General features: G+C 49.8%; 2 protein-coding genes across 2 annotated transcripts; one reads left to right on the top strand and one right to left on the bottom strand.

The window, feature by feature from the left end:
• Positions 1–3964: 3964 nt before the first annotated feature.
• On the top strand, positions 3965–7388 carry FTH1 (ferritin heavy chain 1). Its single transcript, XM_068194305.1, has 4 exons — positions 3965–4215; positions 5565–5711; positions 6152–6277; positions 7060–7388. The coding sequence occupies exons 1-4, from the start codon at positions 4105–4107 to the stop codon at positions 7216–7218; spliced, it is 543 nt and encodes a 180-aa protein (XP_068050406.1). The 5' UTR covers positions 3965–4104; the 3' UTR covers positions 7219–7388.
• Positions 5359–15172, bottom strand: LOC137476182 (bestrophin-1-like). Its single transcript, XM_068194306.1, has 9 exons — positions 15019–15172; positions 14753–14847; positions 14005–14238; positions 13269–13423; positions 12481–12558; positions 10899–11051; positions 10385–10465; positions 9657–9808; positions 5359–9376 (listed from the first exon to the last, which is right to left on the bottom strand). Exons 1-9 carry the CDS (start codon positions 15168–15170, stop codon positions 8197–8199), a joined length of 2280 nt encoding a protein of 759 aa, XP_068050407.1. The 5' UTR covers positions 15171–15172; the 3' UTR covers positions 5359–8196.
• Positions 15173–16979: the final 1807 nt, after the last annotated feature.

The raw sequence follows: 16979 nt of genomic DNA, 5'->3' as shown, positions 1-16979 counted from the left end.
GATGGCACCATGAGAAGATCATGACAGTAGAGCAAATGTTGTGGATTGTGGCCTGTGGTGGAATGTCAACATCAAACTTATTGTGGCTTTTGCAGCTTGGCAAATCCGTGTTGTGAAAGCTCCTCTACATGCACCTGGGGCACAGGCTGCCTTTGGAATCAGGGATGGAGCTTTTCCCTCAGAGATGGAGTCAGTCTGAAAAATAGTTTAAAAAGGGATGATTCATCCAAGTAAATTCAGCAGATCCTGCTTCTGGCTGTGCTGACAGAATTACTATATTATTAACATTGTTCTTCCTCACTCTCTTGGCTCTAAGTGTATTTTTACAAGGCTTGTAAAAGAAATAAAAATGAATTAAAGGGTGTTCTGCGCAAATTAGAGAATTGCAATCTCCTACAGCATTTTGTTTAGACTATGTGTAAAAATACTCCAGAGAGAAAAAAAACCTGTGTCACAACTTAGAAGAAGTTTGTCTGTCTAAAGAGGGTTTTATACTCCTTGTCTATAAAATTGTGTAGTACAAAGCTACAGATTATTCTGGGTTTGGACTTTTTTCCTGCATAAAAAACCAGCTTCATTTTCGATCTCCAAAGCAAATTTCCCGGCAGAACTTCAAACATCCTTTGTCTGTCTCCCTTTGGAGCCAGACAGAGCCAGCAGCTCTGTGTACCCCAGGCATTTGCATTCTGTGCTGTAAGTACCCGGTGAAAACTTGTTGCCTAAATCCCGGGTTTCCCACTTGGAAAAATTCGGGCACCTAAAAGAAACAAACTGAAAAGTTTTCATTGAGTGTTTTGCCCAAGAAGCGACAAGGAGTTTTCAGTTAAACTCCCAAAGCAAGTGGAGTCCAGATGTTTTTAGTAAACAGCTTTCAAAACTCACAGTTGACACCAGTGTCAAATTTCTAGACGCATGATCAACCTCGGAGCCAAGTTTAGAGTTGCTTTTGTGTTTGCATAAAGCCTGGAAGCTGAATGACACTGAAGTTTGTGGATGGAGTGGAGGTTCTCCATAACAAATATTTGACTGGATGCAATTTCTCTTATTTACAAGACTTTGAGCTTTGGGGGGAAAAAATAAAATAAAAAAAAGGGTTACTGTATTTTTGTTGATTTTACATTTGAGGCATATTCAGCACTTTCTTGCTCACTGGAATTGGAACAGTTGTTGATTTTTAACTGGGATTTGTTATTATTCTGGCCATTAAACCAGCACGGCAAAATCAAGTGTTCTAAAGCTAAAGGTGAACCATTTCTACAGGTGAGAAATGAAATTTATGCATTCCTGGGCATTCTGGCTGTCTGCTCACACCAAGGCAGCCCTCTCCCTGAAGGTCCAACTGGATGCCTAAGCCACATGCCAAGGTTTTTGCTCAGAGACTGTATCAGCAAAAATCTGTCTCAGAATTTACTTTGGGCAAATACTGTCCAGTATTTGTTTAGGAGTCCTGTTTTCTGCCCCTTTGGAAAGGTCATGCATGAGAAGGGCACGGGTAGAGTCAGGATAAATGATATCAAAGTGGGGGTAGGAGGCACGGAAACTTTTCCTTTGGGTATATCTTGATCTCTGACCTAATAACCTTCTGTATCATGAGCAGACACTCACCAAAGAAGCTCTGATTATTTTTGCATGCTTAAAACTCAGCTTTACTATCCCTATATGGGCAGATTTTGGGGTCTGTGCCCTGTGTACAGTAGCTAAGCTGTAAACAAGAGAGCTTGCTCCATTGTTCCTGATGGGATATCATCCAAAGGAAAACAGGGATTGTCTTCAACAATTTGAAGCTTGTGTAGGCAGACAATACATTGTTTTTGCATGTGGGCAGCATGAACATGCCTCTACTTCAGCCCAAGAAAGCAGCTGAGAGGGACATGAATTCAAAATCCACACACGCCGCCGCTGCCGAGAGGATAGGGCAGGCCCTGGGCAGCTGGGAATGTTGAGGGGTAAAAAAGTACTAAAATAAGGAAAGAATTTCTCCCTAAGCAGTAAAGAATTTTTTTACTAAAGAACTTTACAGGCATTCTTGGGAAGAAGCCTGCTAAAAGTATCACCTTACTCAGGCTGGGCTTTCCATCAGGTGACTTTCACATTTAGGAGGGAATTCTTCCCTGTGAGGGTGGGGAGGCCCTGGCACAGCTTTCCCGGAGAGGCTCTGGCTGCCCCTGGATCCCTGGAAGTGTCCAAGGCCAGGCTGGCCGGGGCTTGGAGCAAGCTGGGATAGTGGAAGGTGTCCGTGGCCATGGCAAGGGTGGAACAGGATGATGTTCAAGGTCCCTTCCAACCCAAATCATTCAGGGATTTCATTATAAATGCATTTTCACCAAGAGCAGCACAAGATAAAAGGAGGCCTGAACTGAGCCATGAGTATGGTTATGAAGTAGAGCCAAAATTAAAACAGTAATTTGGGACAGGAAAGATCTGGGCATGGCTGAACCGAATTCTGTATGAGAGCAGAGTGGTGAATTCTTCACCTTGGTTACCAAGACATGACCCCCATGGCTGTGCAACCCCGTGTTTTCTCTCCTGACCATGTAAATCTGCTGTCATCAAACACAAAGTGCATTGTGCAACTCCAGAAAGCAGAATTTGGGACTTCCCCAATCCTACTGACGTGTGATCACGAGTGGCACAGACTGTCCGAGCTGCAGAGGAAATATTCCCGTTACAAACTTTGCAAATATGGATTTTGTTTGATGTTCCTGTTGCGAAGACACTCCACTGTGAACGCAGAAATAAAGAAAAAAAAATTAAAAAGAGTCTGCCCAGCAGCTAATTTTTTTTTCTTTTACATAAGCATTTATGTGGGAGGAGAACAGGAGATTTGAAATGTACCTGGCAGCCTGCTGAAGCATAGGTATGACCCACGTTATCTTATAGATCTTAATTACTTGTGATGGTTAACCGACAGGAGCAGCAGAAAACCATGAAACAAAGGGAGGCAGAGGCTCCCTGTTCCCTCCAGGGCATTTGGAGTGTCTGGAAAAATGCTCTGGTACCCTTTACCCACACACAGGCACTGGTGCAGTCACGCGTGGGACATCCCACAGTGCCGGGAAGGGTCAAAGACCGGATAAAAATGTGTAAAAGGAACTAGTGAGAGGAAAACAATTATTTAATCTGAGTTTATGGTCTGAGTACATACAGGAAAAAAAAATTAATCTGAGTTTGTAGGCGCAGTACGTAGAAGAAAAATTATTTATTCTGAGTTTACAGGCTCAGTAAATTGTATTTCTGGTGGATTTCAGCAGGAACATCGGCTTGGGAAAAAACAGGGTTGAACGTGGGCTTGGGAAAAGTCGAGTTTGGGGATTTAGTGCTATGGGATGATCTCAGTTTAAGCATTTTCTATTCCCTTGTAATCTGGTTAAATTTTAGGAAAGCAGATACTAAGATAATCCAGTGCTTATTGTAAATTAATGACTGAACTGAATGACGGAAGAACCTGATGTTTATTGAAAATTAATGATGGCACACACCGAGTGACTGGGATAGCGCTAAAAGCAGCTGAAATAGTCATCTCGTTACCAACAGGTTCAGCTTTTGACATTTGGCCTTCAGTTTCTGGGCTGAACTTGCATTTTAGGAACTTTTTCTTCTCACGGAGAGGGCGCTCAGGCATTGGCACCAACCGCGCGGGGCAGCGGCGGAGCCCCCGTCCCCGGAGGGATGCAGGTGTGGGACGCGGCTTGGCGGCAGGCTCGGCAGCGTGGTGGACGGGAAGTGGCCGCATTTGGTGATTTTTTGGGGGATTTCCCAACACCGGCCGGTCCGGGATGGACGGCGCGCGCGCGCGGCGGGAAACGGCGGCGCGCGGAGGCCCCGCCCCGCTGTGGGCGTGGCCTGGGCGGGTGCTGAGTCACGCCGGGCCAGCAGAAGGGCGCCGGGACGCCCCGCACCTTCCTGGGGGCGTGGCCTGGCTCGCGGCGCTATAAACGGCGCGTCGGCGGGCGGCCTGCCCTCACAGCGCGTCGGCGGCGAAGCGAAGCGGGTTCCTGCGTCAACAGTGCTTGGACGGAACCGGCCGCGCTCGGGCCCGCCGCCACCCCTCCTTCACACCACTGTCTACACAGTCACCGCAGCACCCACCGGAGCACCCCAGCCATGGCAGCGCCCCCGTCTCAGGTGCGCCAGAACTACCACCAGGACTGCGAAGCCGCCGTCAACCGCCAAATCAACCTGGAGCTCTACGCGTCCTACGTGTACCTCAGCATGGTGAGGGCCGGGTGAGGGAAGGTTCTTACGAGGGATAAAGGACCTACAGGAGGGCCTTTCTCGGCGGGGGGTTCCTGGGCGCCGGGCGGTGCCTGCGGGCCCAGCTCCTCCTCCTCCTCCTTTTTCTCCACCTCCTCCTCCCCCCGCTGCATTCAGGCCCGTCGGGGCCGTCCCCTGGGTGTAGGTGAGGCCCTTTTATCTCGCCTGCTCCGCGGGCCCTGCGGCCGTTGCCCTTGGCGGCTCCGTTATCAGCCGCGCTCAGCGCCTCTGCCCTTGGGGCCGGGCTGGGTAGCGGGAGGTGCCTAACGAGGCTCCTGGCACCTTTCCCGCAGGCGTGCTCGCCTCCCAGGCTCGGATTTTCCTCCAGGAATCGGTAGGAATCCATGGTTTTCTCGGGCGTTGTGTTTACATGTCTCCTTTGGCCCGAAGCGCCCGTTATAGCCGTTCCCTGACCTCTGTGCAGCAATCCTGGTGCTTTGGGCGTGCTGGGACATTGAGACACCCTAGGGACACTGTGCTGTGTTGTGGCACGTATTTTGTGGCTTCTTTTCTGTCTTAATTTGGTTCTGAGCCCTGTTTTGAGCTTCTGTTGGTGGGTGACAGTGGTACACAAGTACCGGTGCTTTGCCTTGAACCTCCAGACCGCTGCTCTAAGAGCAGAGAGTTATATAGTAGGTTAGTAAATAACTGGCAGTTCATACAGAATTTACCATTGAATCCTGGTTATAGCTCTGATCAAGGAATAAACATGTTGTGTCGTGGCTTCTGACTGCTGTTACAGGTTTTTTTTGCTTTCAGAAAAGTAATTTAATTCATATTTTAGTTGCTGTTGAATTCATATTGTAGTTCAGTTTATCTCTTGTATTTTAAATGTGACCTTTTTTTTTTTTTCCCCGCAAAAGAAGTAGAAAGTGTATTCCTTAGTCTAATCCCTGGAAAGCCTAGGGAAGTAATAGAGCTTTATTGCAGGAGCACCTAAAAGTTCTTGGCTCACCCTTACCTGATGTTGCAATTCATGACCCTGACTTGCAACGTGGTCATTGTAAACAAGCTCAGGCAAACAAAGGGAAGATTTCTCCTTGAAAAAGGCCTTTCAAGGCTGCAGTTTAATGGTGTTCAGAACAGGTATCTGTGGAGTTAAAGGGTTTCGTTGTTTTAGAACTGAGCCAAGGACACAAACACCATTTGTTTGTGCCCTTGGTAGGGGTACAGGTTAAAATTTAATCCTAGCTGGAAAAATCGAATGATACTAAGGGCAGAGTTGTTCCACACTGCCTTTCTGGCCTGGGCTTGGACTGTAGCCATCCTGAAGCAGAGGTTTAAAGCCTGTGAACTCTTTTATTTTTCAGTCCTACTATTTTGACCGGGATGATGTGGCCCTGAAAAACTTTGCCAAGTACTTCCTGCACCAGTCCCACGAGGAGCGGGAGCACGCTGAGAAGCTGATGAAGCTGCAGAACCAGAGGGGTGGGCGCATCTTCCTGCAGGATGTCAAGGTGAGTGGGGGGCTGCCCCCCAGCTGGAAGGGGATGAATTTTCCTCTGGGTCCTCCCCAGAAGGAGCAGCAGCTGACACTGGAGAGGCACAGTAATTTGAGATGTGGAGCAATTTGATTGTTTGTGCTGATTGATTAATAAAAAAGTGTAAGGTGGGGGTGCAGAGCCCCCGGTTGTTTGCTGTGGGGTGAGGGCAGAGAAGGCAACTTGTTCATCACCATCATTAAGTTTAACACAGAGCAGATGTGCTCTGTGCACTGTTTTGAGAAGTGGGACTTTAGGGTTTACTCAGTTCTGTTCTGAGGGTGCACTTCAAACTTTTGACTTTGCATAAATACCTAAACTTGGTCTGAACAGGCTTTGAGAGTGATCTAGAGGCTCTCCACCCTGCTGGTCTGTGGGTTCTTACAGAAAACATGTCCTGTGCTTTCCCCTTGCAGAAGCCAGACCGTGATGACTGGGAGAATGGCCTGACTGCCATGGAGTGTGCCCTGCACCTGGAGAAAAACGTGAACCAATCACTGCTAGAGCTGCACAAATTGGCAACCGAAAAGAACGACCCACATGTAAGTGCATACTGAGGGTCAGCGTGGCTGTCCAAGGATGTGCCTTTGGGGCTGAGCTGTGTGTCCCTGGTGGTGTTAAAGGTGAAACAAGGTGTGAACCAGGGGTGCAGCCCTTCCAGAGCCCTTTGGTGGGGCTGTTGCTGTTCTTCCAGGAGCATTTTTAAAGTGACAGGGACCTGCTTTATTCCATATGAAGTGTCTGTGAGCAGTCTCTATGGAGACCATTTCTGAGGGGGTTGAGTTCCATCTTTTTAAGGCTTTTTGTCACAAGGTTTTTTTTGCCACAAAATTCTAGAGTTGGTTTGGAATATTAAAAGCCCTGGTCTTTCAGAACTGTGTCTGAAAACATGGAATTCTTTGCTGATGGAAGTTTTTGGCAAGGCTGGATTGAGATTACTTAATATCAGGAAGAGATTAATATGTGTGAGAATCCAAGCACTCTTGGGAGTGTCCCGCCTAAGTTAGAGGGACTCTTTGAAACAAAACCAGTGGTGTAAATCCCTACTGCCGTGTGTTTGCTGTGCGGTGGGAGTGTCTCAGATCTGTTCAGGAGCTTGGCTAATGCTTCCTGCCGTGAGGAAGAGGAGAGGCTTCCTGAGCTGCCTGGCTCTGCAGGGTTCTGGAGCAAGTGAGCCTACCTAAGCCTGGCTCACTTTGATCTTGTTCTGCAACAAAACTAGAGGCTGCTTCCTCTCAGCTTGAAAATTCTGCATCCTCTCCTTTCCTTAGAGAGCCTCAGTAGGGTTTCAGGCCTGAATTTAAACCTCTGGTCTCCCTTTCAGTTGTGTGACTTCATTGAGACCCATTACCTGGATGAGCAGGTGAAAGCCATCAAGGAGCTGGGTGACCACGTGACCAACCTGCGGAAGATGGGGGCCCCCAAGTACGGCATGGCAGAGTATCTCTTCGACAAGCACACCCTCGGGGACTGTCACAGCTGAAGCCTTGCCAAGAGCCATGCTGTGGGTTTCAGTGGGACTCCTACTTACTGTCCAGCCGTGCATGCAGCTTCAGCTACCTAGATAAACAGTTCCATACTCTGTACCAAATATCCCCCGTTCTCTTTGTGTTTTATGTACTGCCCTCCAGCCAATAAAGTGACTTGGTTCCAGCTGGCTTTTCCTCTTTAGTTTGGAGGGAGAGTAGGCAGCTGTAGTGAAGGCAGTGGGAGGTAAATTTGTTGTGCGATATGGGGGATTTGCAGCTGCTGCTGAAGGCAGAAGTAGGAAAACCTCTGTGGTTTCTTGAAATTCCTTGCAGGGAACTAAAATGAGGAAACAAAACCAAGGTCCTGGGCTTGAGCCTCGCTTTTTATTTTCTGAGGGTGGGCAGTAAAAATCAACTGAGTGGTGTCTGCTGTCATCCAGCTTTCTCTCAGCACTGTCAAATTCCTGGTGGGAGATGTGGAACTCCAGAAGGAAGCAATGTGCTGGGCAGATGCTGCAGCTGCCTGTGCTGGCAAGCCCTTACCTTGCCTTATCCCAGTACTGGAAAACATCAGCCAGACAGGACTGGAAGAGGCACTGTGGGACTGCATCACAAGTGATGGGACTTTCTTCAGTCCCTTACTTTTCCCTGGACTATCTTGTTAGGAGTGCAAATCCTGCTTGAGAAAGGACTCAAGTTCTCATTCTTGCTGTGAGGAGGAGGGGAGTATCCACATTAACTGCTCCTATTTTGGGGCACATCAGGCTATTACCTGCAATATTTAACACTCAAAGTCTTGTTCTTTTGCTATGGATTAGGTTTTTTGGTGCTTTTGTTCTTGTTGCATCATGAGTTGTGCCTGCTGCTGTAGCTGAGGCCAGGAGCAGTGTGTCCTTAGTGCTGGTTTCAGCCCAGGCTGAGCTCCAGCTGCGTGTCCAGCACCTCTGTTTGGGTGAGTGCCAGGATAAGGCAGGTATCCCATGGATTCCCCTTTAGCTGTACTGGTCTATCTGCTCCTCCCCTGGGCTTTCACTGGCCTCCATGATCACCTCCATCAGCCCCACATAGTCACCCTCTGCTAGGGAGATTCCAGAGTCGTTGGGGGATGGACTCTCTGCTCTCCTGGGCTCTTTGGGAGCTGGGGGGTTGGTGTTTCCATTCCCAGCATCTCTCATGTTCCTGGAAACCTCTGTGTGCTGGTCTGGAGTGCTGGCTGCATCTTCCAAGCTCAGGCTGCGAGCCTCAGGGCCCAGGTTGCCCTTGTGGGACCTTTCTAGTGCTGGAGAGGTGACAGGAGTGAAGGAGAAGCAGAGGGAGGCGCTGCCTCCGGGGGTTTTGTTACTGGGGGTGTGAAAGGCACCGGAATGCTCCGAATTGGGAGTGGCTGAGGCTGTGCTTTCCAGGTTTAGCCAGGGTGGGCATGAGGCTTTGGAGCTCTTCAGGCTTTTGAAACTGCTGTGCTTCTCATGGTCAGGGGGCTCTGGAAGGAAGGGGAATTTGGGGCTGTTGGATGCTGTTGACTGTGCTCCTGGGCTTCCCGTGGTGGCAGCTTCCCTGGAGCTGCTCTTTCTTTCTTCTACTGTCACAGCCACGGAGTCGGAACCTTTGCTCCGCTCTGTTGGCCAAACAAAGGTTTCCTTTGCAGCAGAGCCCAGGGAGCTCTGGCTCTTGTCCACGTCGCTGGCCCTGGAAGGGGAGGCATTGACAATGACATCCCGAAGGGAAGTGGAGCACGCAGCAATGCTGGACAGTGCTGGTGGCCTCTTGCGCCCTTGGCGTCGGGAAGGGAAAATCATGGGGATGGAGCTGATGGGCGTCTGTGGAGCGCTGTAGAACCCAGGCCTCTCGTAAAAGGGGGTGGACATGAAAGCATCAAACTCCCTTAGTTTTCCCTCTTCGCTCTCCCACTGCTCCTGGGAGTCTCCCCTTGGCTGACTGATGCCACAAGGGCTTCCGGCCTTCCCCATGTCCTGGTAGGTATAATGGGAGAAGGGCGACGCAGGATCTCCTCGCCGGCGCAGCAGGTTCATCCGGGAAGAGGACCTGGAGAAGTTCGGGGACTGGACACCCAGGAGGCGGCCCAGGTGTCCCAGCAAGGGAGTGGAGTGGTTGGCCTCCTCATTCTCTTTTATCTGCTCCAGGGGCTGGAACTCCATCTCTTCCTTCTGCATGCTGGGAAAGGCAAAGTGGACTGTTATATAGCCACAGAGGGAGGGGAGGGATCTCCTGGAGAGGCTGGCAGCACTGGGAATGCTGCTTGCCAGTGGCAAGGCTCTCCCTGTATTGCCATTAGCCCCCCAAAACAGGGATGCACATCATACATGTGAGTGAGGAAAAGAGGTTAGATTTATCCTTTTCCATGCAGAATGTTGGCTGTTGTGGAAGCTCCTCAAGTGTAATGTCCTACATAAGACCTGATCCAGGTGTTGTGACACTTTGTCCCTGCCCTCACCTGATGTCAAAAGTGGAGCCCAGGAAGGACGGCCGCTTGTACTCGGCGGTGGCCGCGGTGTAGGGTGGCTGGGGATCGGGCTCGTTCCAGTACAGGTCCTTCTCCAGAATGGGTAAATCCTGGTGCATCTCATCCACTGCCATGAGGGAGACCTGCGGGGAACAGCAGGAATGTCACATGGGGTGAGGAGTGTTTTGTGTGCCTGTTATCGAGGGACAAAGGAACACAGAGCTGGAGGAAGTGGTGCAGCACAGAAGCCAGGCAAGTGGTTGGGGTTGCTGTGGTTTCCTGTCATTTGGGTTGTTTCTCACACAGAGATTTGATTAATTGGAAGGAAAATGGTGCTGAAGGAGACAGGAAAGCAACAGACTCACTAGGACAGAAGGGTGGGAGTTATTGCATGGCAGAAAGAAGAGGAGGCAGTTTTAGATGGACACAGGGTACGAAAGCAAGGAGGGGCAGGAATGATGTGTCATTGAAAGGCAGCTGAGGCCTGAAACAAGCAGCCTTGATCTATCCTGTGTGCCAGAGCATGGATGAAGCTGCAGGCAGCCTTTGTGTACAAAGATATGCCAGAAGCCCCAAATTCCCTGCTGTGGATTGGGAGGATCTCTCCCATTGCAGGCAGGGAGGTGGAGGCAGAGGTGTTGCAGGAGAACTTGGTCACTGTCCTGCCTTGGTGTTCCTCATCAGGTGAGGCTCACCTGGTGAATCTTCCTCCCCTTTACCTGCAGGTTCCTGTCAATGAGCCAGTTGGCTTCAAAGTCATCATCGTCCTCCCCAAAAGGGTTGATGAGCTGCTCAGCCACCTGCATGTGGAGAGCACACAGCAAAGGTCACCATTGTCATCCCTGCCCCTTTTCCTGCAGGGAGAAGTCAGGTGTGATGTCCCTTAAATTCCAAGCCGTATTTTTCTTCCCAAAAGGGGGTAGGTTAAAAGTGGAAGCATCCCAGGGGCTGGGAGACATTGGAATTTGTAATTCCCCCCTGCTCACACAACTCTACTGCAAGGAAGAGCTCCTTTTTTCCCTCTAATAAGGACCAAAGCCTAGGAAAAGTGCAGCTGGTGTCCAGAATGAGACAGTTGGAAAATTAGAAAGTCCTGGCACTTCCTCAGCCCCTCTTGGCTTCCTGTTTTTGCCCATAGATCAAAGAACACTGCAGGGGTCCTGGTGAGCTCACACTGGGAAAAACCCTTGGCTGGGTCAGATTCCAGCTCCAGCCATGTTTTCTTGGACTTACCTTTAACCAGCCAGCATAGAAGAAGAATTGCAAAAACGTAAAGACAGGCACAAAGAGATCCAGCTCATGGCCAGGATACGCTTTCTCTGGATCCAGGAATTGCCTCCCGATCAGGCAGGCCAGGAAGAAGCTGTAAACAGCCACGGTCACCACCTGGGAAGGATGCCAAGTGACACACCAGGGCAGCGTGAGTTCCCAGCATCTCCCTTCAGTTCCACCCCACGCAGCTCCAAAGCCAAGCTCTGTAGCCTCTGGGCAGCCTTGGATTCAGTTCTGACAGGCTTTTTGCAGGAGGATGCATTTCCCTGCAGAAAGCTACATACATTCCCTTTTCCCTGAGCTTTTACCTACACTGGGTGCTGTCCCTGGAATGATACCTGTGCAGGTGTCACAGGCCAGTGGCAGCAGCAATCACATGACATCCCGGATGGGCGAAAGCTGTCTCATGGCTCAGTCCATGCTGGCAGGCTGCTTCCAAGTCCAGTAAAGGAACCCTGGCATTGCTATTTGCTCCTTCCTTCCTTCTCCTTATGCTGAGCTTTTATTAATATTTGCCTGCCTGGATTTCAAGCTATGCTGAGCTTTGTGCTTTTCCCTGTCACCACAGGACTGGAAACTTCCCCTTTTCAAGTTAAAAGTAACCAAGACTCTCACATGGTCCCTTGATATAAACAAGGGGGTTCAAAACAGGAATACACTTTCCAACATGTTCCCCATTAACCTCTGGCACTGCCAGAGCAGCAGCAACAGCTCCTGCTCCTGTTTCATGGTGAAGGGCATCCCTGTTATCTGAGCAGCTGGATTGTAGGAGACAAAGGAGCAAGGTGGTGCCAAAGTGTCTGCCTGGGCTGATAAACAGCTGAGTACACGCCTGGCACAACCTTCCTGGGATCTTGCCCGGGATGTGATCCCTGCAAGGTGGTGCAGGGTGTGTGTCTGTGTGTTCCTGTGTTTTCCATGGATCTGTGGGGATTTGTTACCCCTGGATAGAGGTTCTTTCTGGAGAGGTGGATGTGTCTGAGTTAGGGAAAGGAGGCTGGGCTGGGTGTGTGTTGAGGTACCAATGGAAGAGATGACGTGTGCAGGTGGGGGTGAGGGATTCAAGAGTATCCTGCATTTGTCATGGGTGGGTCAGGTATGAAGCACTTCTACATAGATAGGCTGAGACAGCTGAGGTTGTTCAGCCTGGAGATGAGGTTTTGGGGAGGCTGTGACCTTCCAGTACCTTAAAGGAGCTTATGGAAAGGAAGGAGAGGGACTTTTTACACAGGCAGATAGTGACAGCATACAGAACAATGGTTTCAAACTGATAGAGGGCAGGTTTAGATTAGATATGAGGAAGGAATTCTTTACTAAGAAGGCGTGAGTCCCTGGCATAGGTTTTCCAGAGAAGCTGTGGCTGCCTCATCCCTGGAAGTGCCCAAGGCCAGGTTGGTCAGGGCTTGGAGCAACCTGGGATAGTGGAAGGTGTCCCTGCATGAGCTTTATGGTCCCTTCCAACCCAAACCATTCCAGGTGTGGGTGTAAGTGGGGATGTGCACGGGCAGTGGTGAAGCAATGAGTGTGGGGATTCCCTTCTCACCTGGGTGTAGACCAGGGGGATGCTGATCCAGTCATATCCGTAGAGTTTCCCACATTGGCTGCGCAAGGTGTTGAGCTCCTGCAGCAGGGAAAAGGGAATGGCATGTCAGGATGACTTCCCATCTCCTTACAGAACCTCTCCAGCACCACTGTCTTCCATTGCTCCAGCCTTTTCCTTTCTACTTACACCTTCTCTCAGTGGGGAAGGGGGGCTCAGTCTCAGCCTTGGAGGAATTCCCTGCTGTCTGGGTGTCTCCCCCTGAGCCCAAGATCCCTTCCTAGCTCACTACATAGCAGAGTTTCTCCACAAAATGAGCAGCCAACAGGTGAGGCCAAGAATGCCCTCAGGAGCATCCTTTTCTCTCTCCTGTCTATAGATAAGTATCGCAGAGGGAGATTTCTCTCTCTCTGGGGAGATGAATCCTGCTTCAGGCAACAGAAACCATGTGACTTTCTCTGCACATGAATACCAAGAAGGATGAGCTGCTCCAGAGCCTTTTTCTGTGCAGCTGGGCAGGGATCGTTTCCAGGTCTCGCCTGTGGAGCATGGCCTGTTGCCCGAAACCATCTAAGAGTTTTTAATAGCAATGTTTTCTACAGGACCTCAGTTGCTGAGGATGTTTTTGACCTCTTCTAGACTTCCAGATATATTTTTCCTTGTGGCTTTCCATCTGGATCCTAGAAACCTCCACAGGCATTGACTGTTCTGGAATGTGTCAAGGACCTGCTTCACAGGTACGTCCCGTTCCCCAGGATCTCAGAGACCTGCCTGTCCCCTCTGTCACTCACATTCAGGATGCCTTGGAGCAGCACGCTGTCCCGGATCCTGCCGTCATTCCTCGCCTTCACAGCCAGGTTGGAGAACCACACACACGGGATCCAAAACTTGTTGTGGGGGGAATTCAAGCTCTCAAACTTCTTGTGCTCTTCTGGTGTCATGAGGCCTGGATGGAAAAGAGCAGCTAGGAGGGGGATGGACATAGAGAACAGAAGGAACTGAACAGGTCTGGAATGAAAACATCTGAATCTCAGGTGGATGCCTCAGCTCTCCCTAAAAATCTCAGTAAAGACTCAGAATTTGGGGAGACATGCAGAAGGACAAGTCTCCGTGTTAAACATTGAGTCATAGAGGTGGGATAATGGGATTTCACTTTGGATGTCTGCAGCATGTCAGATAAGAGCCATCAGGGAGATAAAGCACTGCTGAGGGTGCCGCTGCCTGGTGTCCATAGGTACTTGTTGAGAATGGGATAATTTGTGTCCCTGAAGTGCCTTTTCTTTATAGGAGACTAACAATATCACATCACTGTGGATTGCTGAGGGAACCCAGACAATGTGGGCAGACTGGGAACTCTGCTGCACCTTGAGAAGCATCTCCCAAGAAGATGCAGTCTGCCCAGCAGTTAAGTTTGGAGACTTGGGGTTCAAATTCCCACCTGGCCTGAGGGAACAGCACCACGCCATTTCCAAAGAACCTTTCCCAGGGCCCCCTGCCCCTAGAGGAGCAGCAAGGAGCAGCGCTGACCTGCCCTCACGACGTGCTCCATGCTGGGGAAGCGCTTGTAGACAGCGGTGCTGACGGAGCGCAGGATCAGCACGCTGACCAGGTTGCTGTAGCGCATCAGGGTGCGGCGCAGGAGCCTCCCATACTCATCCTCCCCATCCACGTTGCAGGACACCAGGTTCATGATCCGGTCTGGCCATGGGATGCTCTCGTACTGGGCCCACCAGCGGGACACCACCAGGGCTACATAGAAACCTAGAGGGGAGCTGACAGTCAGGCATCTGAAAAGAGCTTTTTCTTCCTGGTCTGTCTGATCTCCTTCTCTTCTCCTGCTCACACAGGGATGGGTGCAGGAATGTCTGGAGGGGAATTCAGTCCTCCATGCTAAAAGGAGGCTGGATTTCATACTTCCCTTCCAACATAAACCGCTCTGATTCTATGAAGCAACTTAAAGATGATCTCATTCCAACCCCCTGCTCTGGACAGGGACATCTTACACTAGACCAGGTTGCTCAGAGCTCCACCCAGTGTGGTCTTGAAAACTTCCAGGGATGAGGCAGCCACAAATTCCCTGGGCATATCTGGTGCCACTTGGAGCTTGTCCTCCTGTGCTGGGGGACACTCACAGCTGTGACAATAAAGGATATATCCCACTTGAGGAGTTTTACAAAGGCAGAGGGAGGAACCTGCTCTGCCAGCAGAGCTCTGCTGAACAAAGAAGAAGTGCTGTCCTATTCCCCTCCCTGCTGGATTCCAGACAGCTCCTTACCCAGCACGAAGGACACAGGGATTAGCTCAGCGTAGCTGTTACAGTACAGTGCCAGCTTCTCGAACATCAGCCTTTGGCTCTCGCTCAGGATCAGCCTAAAAGGGATAAACAGAAGCAGTTCTCCCTATCCCTTCTCTCCTTTCTCCCCTCCCCTTCCCTCCTGTGAACAGAGTCTGGCAAGTGCCTGCCCAGCAGGATCCCTGCCCCAGTTCTGTGTTTCTCCCATGTCCTGCACCAGGCCAGGCTGTGGGTGTGACGTTGCTCACCTGTAGACAAGGCTGATGGTGAAGTAGAGCGAGATGAAGATCAGGAACTCGGAGTAGAGCAGTTTGTAGATGCTGCCCTTCCATTGGAGCAGGAGCTGGGAGAAGGTGCCCAGGCGGGCATCAGCCACACGGTTGGTGTAGGTCACTGTCATCACAGCTCCTGTGCAGGCACATGACAAGCAGGGCTTGGAGCTTCAGCAGGAGGAGACACAGGCACATCCCAAGTGTCCCACCAGCAAGATGGAAAGGAAGGAGGAAACAGAATGAGCTGAGATCAAAAGCCAGGTAAGATGCAGGCAGCAGCACAGAGAACTGGGAGGAAATTGACAGCAGGCAATTAATTTGAGTTTACCATCTTTTCTCTGTCCTTGAGCTGGTTATAGTGACCAAAGATGTATTTTCTGGTGGATCCCTTTGTTTTTAGTGTTTGACTTTTGTCAGCATTCGAGTGGGGCTGGTTGGTTGTAGAGGACAAAGCCTGCATGCCAGTCCCTTCCACAAAATACTTGCGGTAAGATTAATCTCAGGGTCACAAACTGCAAAGTTTATGCTTATCCCAGTAATTTTCTTAATACAGTTCTTGTTCCAAATATCTTTCTATATACCTACTTGCTGGGAAACATCTTCCTAAAATACTGCTAGGAAAAAAAAAAACCAACCCAACCCCAAGGAAAGGAAAAACCCCAGAAAGATTTCTTGGCACTGATCCAGATGAAGGCATCCCAGCAAGGATAGCTGTCTGCACTCTGCTGGTCCTAGTACTGTAGGCAGAGCAGCCTTCCCTGTTGGAGATCTGTAGGATGGAGTCTGGCCAGGCTTACAGGGCTCAAATTCCAGCAGCTCTACCTCCCCTCTCCTTCAACCATATGTTGCACGATAAATCAGAGTGGCTAAAAAATAGGCATTCAGGCTCCTGAAATGCTCCCCAGACATGCAGCATCCTCATTTCACTTCTAGTCTAACTTGCATAAATAATTCTTTATAATCAATTAATAATCAGACTCATAGTTGCATGAACCTGAATTTATTTTAAAAACACCCCAACAAACAACAAGACACCGGTGTTATCCATGCCAGGCAGTTTGGTGAATGATTTCTTGGGTTAGAAATAATTATCCAATGTGAAAACTATTGGTATTTCTAAAGCCTAACATGTCACTAGGCATTTCTATTTAACAGAGGTAATAACATTAATGATTATGGGACCTTAGGCTCTTCCCTGAATGATGGGGATGAAGGAGCACTTCAAGGCACAGGTCACACCCTGAAGCAAGGTAAGTTTGGGCCCACATTCCTCATTTGCTTCTCATTTAAGCATCCCAGTGAAAGATTTACATTTAGGTGGGGACAACTCAGGTCCCAGTGAGCTGCTGCTCTGAAGAAAACCAGAAAAGTCTGGATTTTTGGCTATTTCAACCAAGCAGCATCTTTGTACTGGGTTTGGCTTTTTAGTGCTGCTCCTCCTTGGGGTTTCCCTGTCATAACTTAGGTCCCTGAGTCCCCTCTTAAGGGTGATATAGAGGGGCAGAGCTGTCCCTGTCCCCACTTGCCCATTTCAGTAAATCTTTGTTGCCATTCCATATGGATTTCTGGGCACAGAACTTGGAAGAATAGGTTTTAACTGCCCCAGAGGTTGCATGCGCAGGCTGTCCAGAAGAGAAAAGCATGCCCAAAACCCCATACATTTTTGGGGCCCCTTACACAAAGCTGCATCTTTTCTCTGGACTTTAGGGCTCGAAGGCACTCAGGGATGTTCTTTGTTGCGTAATTCAAATACACATTCCCTTTTTTACCAAAGAAGGAAAACTCCAGCTCTTGGCCATGTAAACAATGGATGTCGCCCACCTCTGCTCCGTTCTGCTCCTGTGTGGGATATGGGGCTTTTCCCAGTGCTTTTCCCTCCAGCTCTGAATGGTTAAAGCACCTCCCTGCCCACCTGCCAGCCTGTGCTGGGCTGCCCT

The sequence above is a fragment of the Anomalospiza imberbis genome, chromosome 6 (genome assembly GCF_031753505.1).
Source record: "Anomalospiza imberbis isolate Cuckoo-Finch-1a 21T00152 chromosome 6, ASM3175350v1, whole genome shotgun sequence".
In the NCBI taxonomy this organism is placed as follows: Eukaryota; Metazoa; Chordata; class Aves; order Passeriformes; family Viduidae; genus Anomalospiza; species Anomalospiza imberbis.
This window is presented reverse-complemented; position numbering and strand designations above follow the sequence as displayed.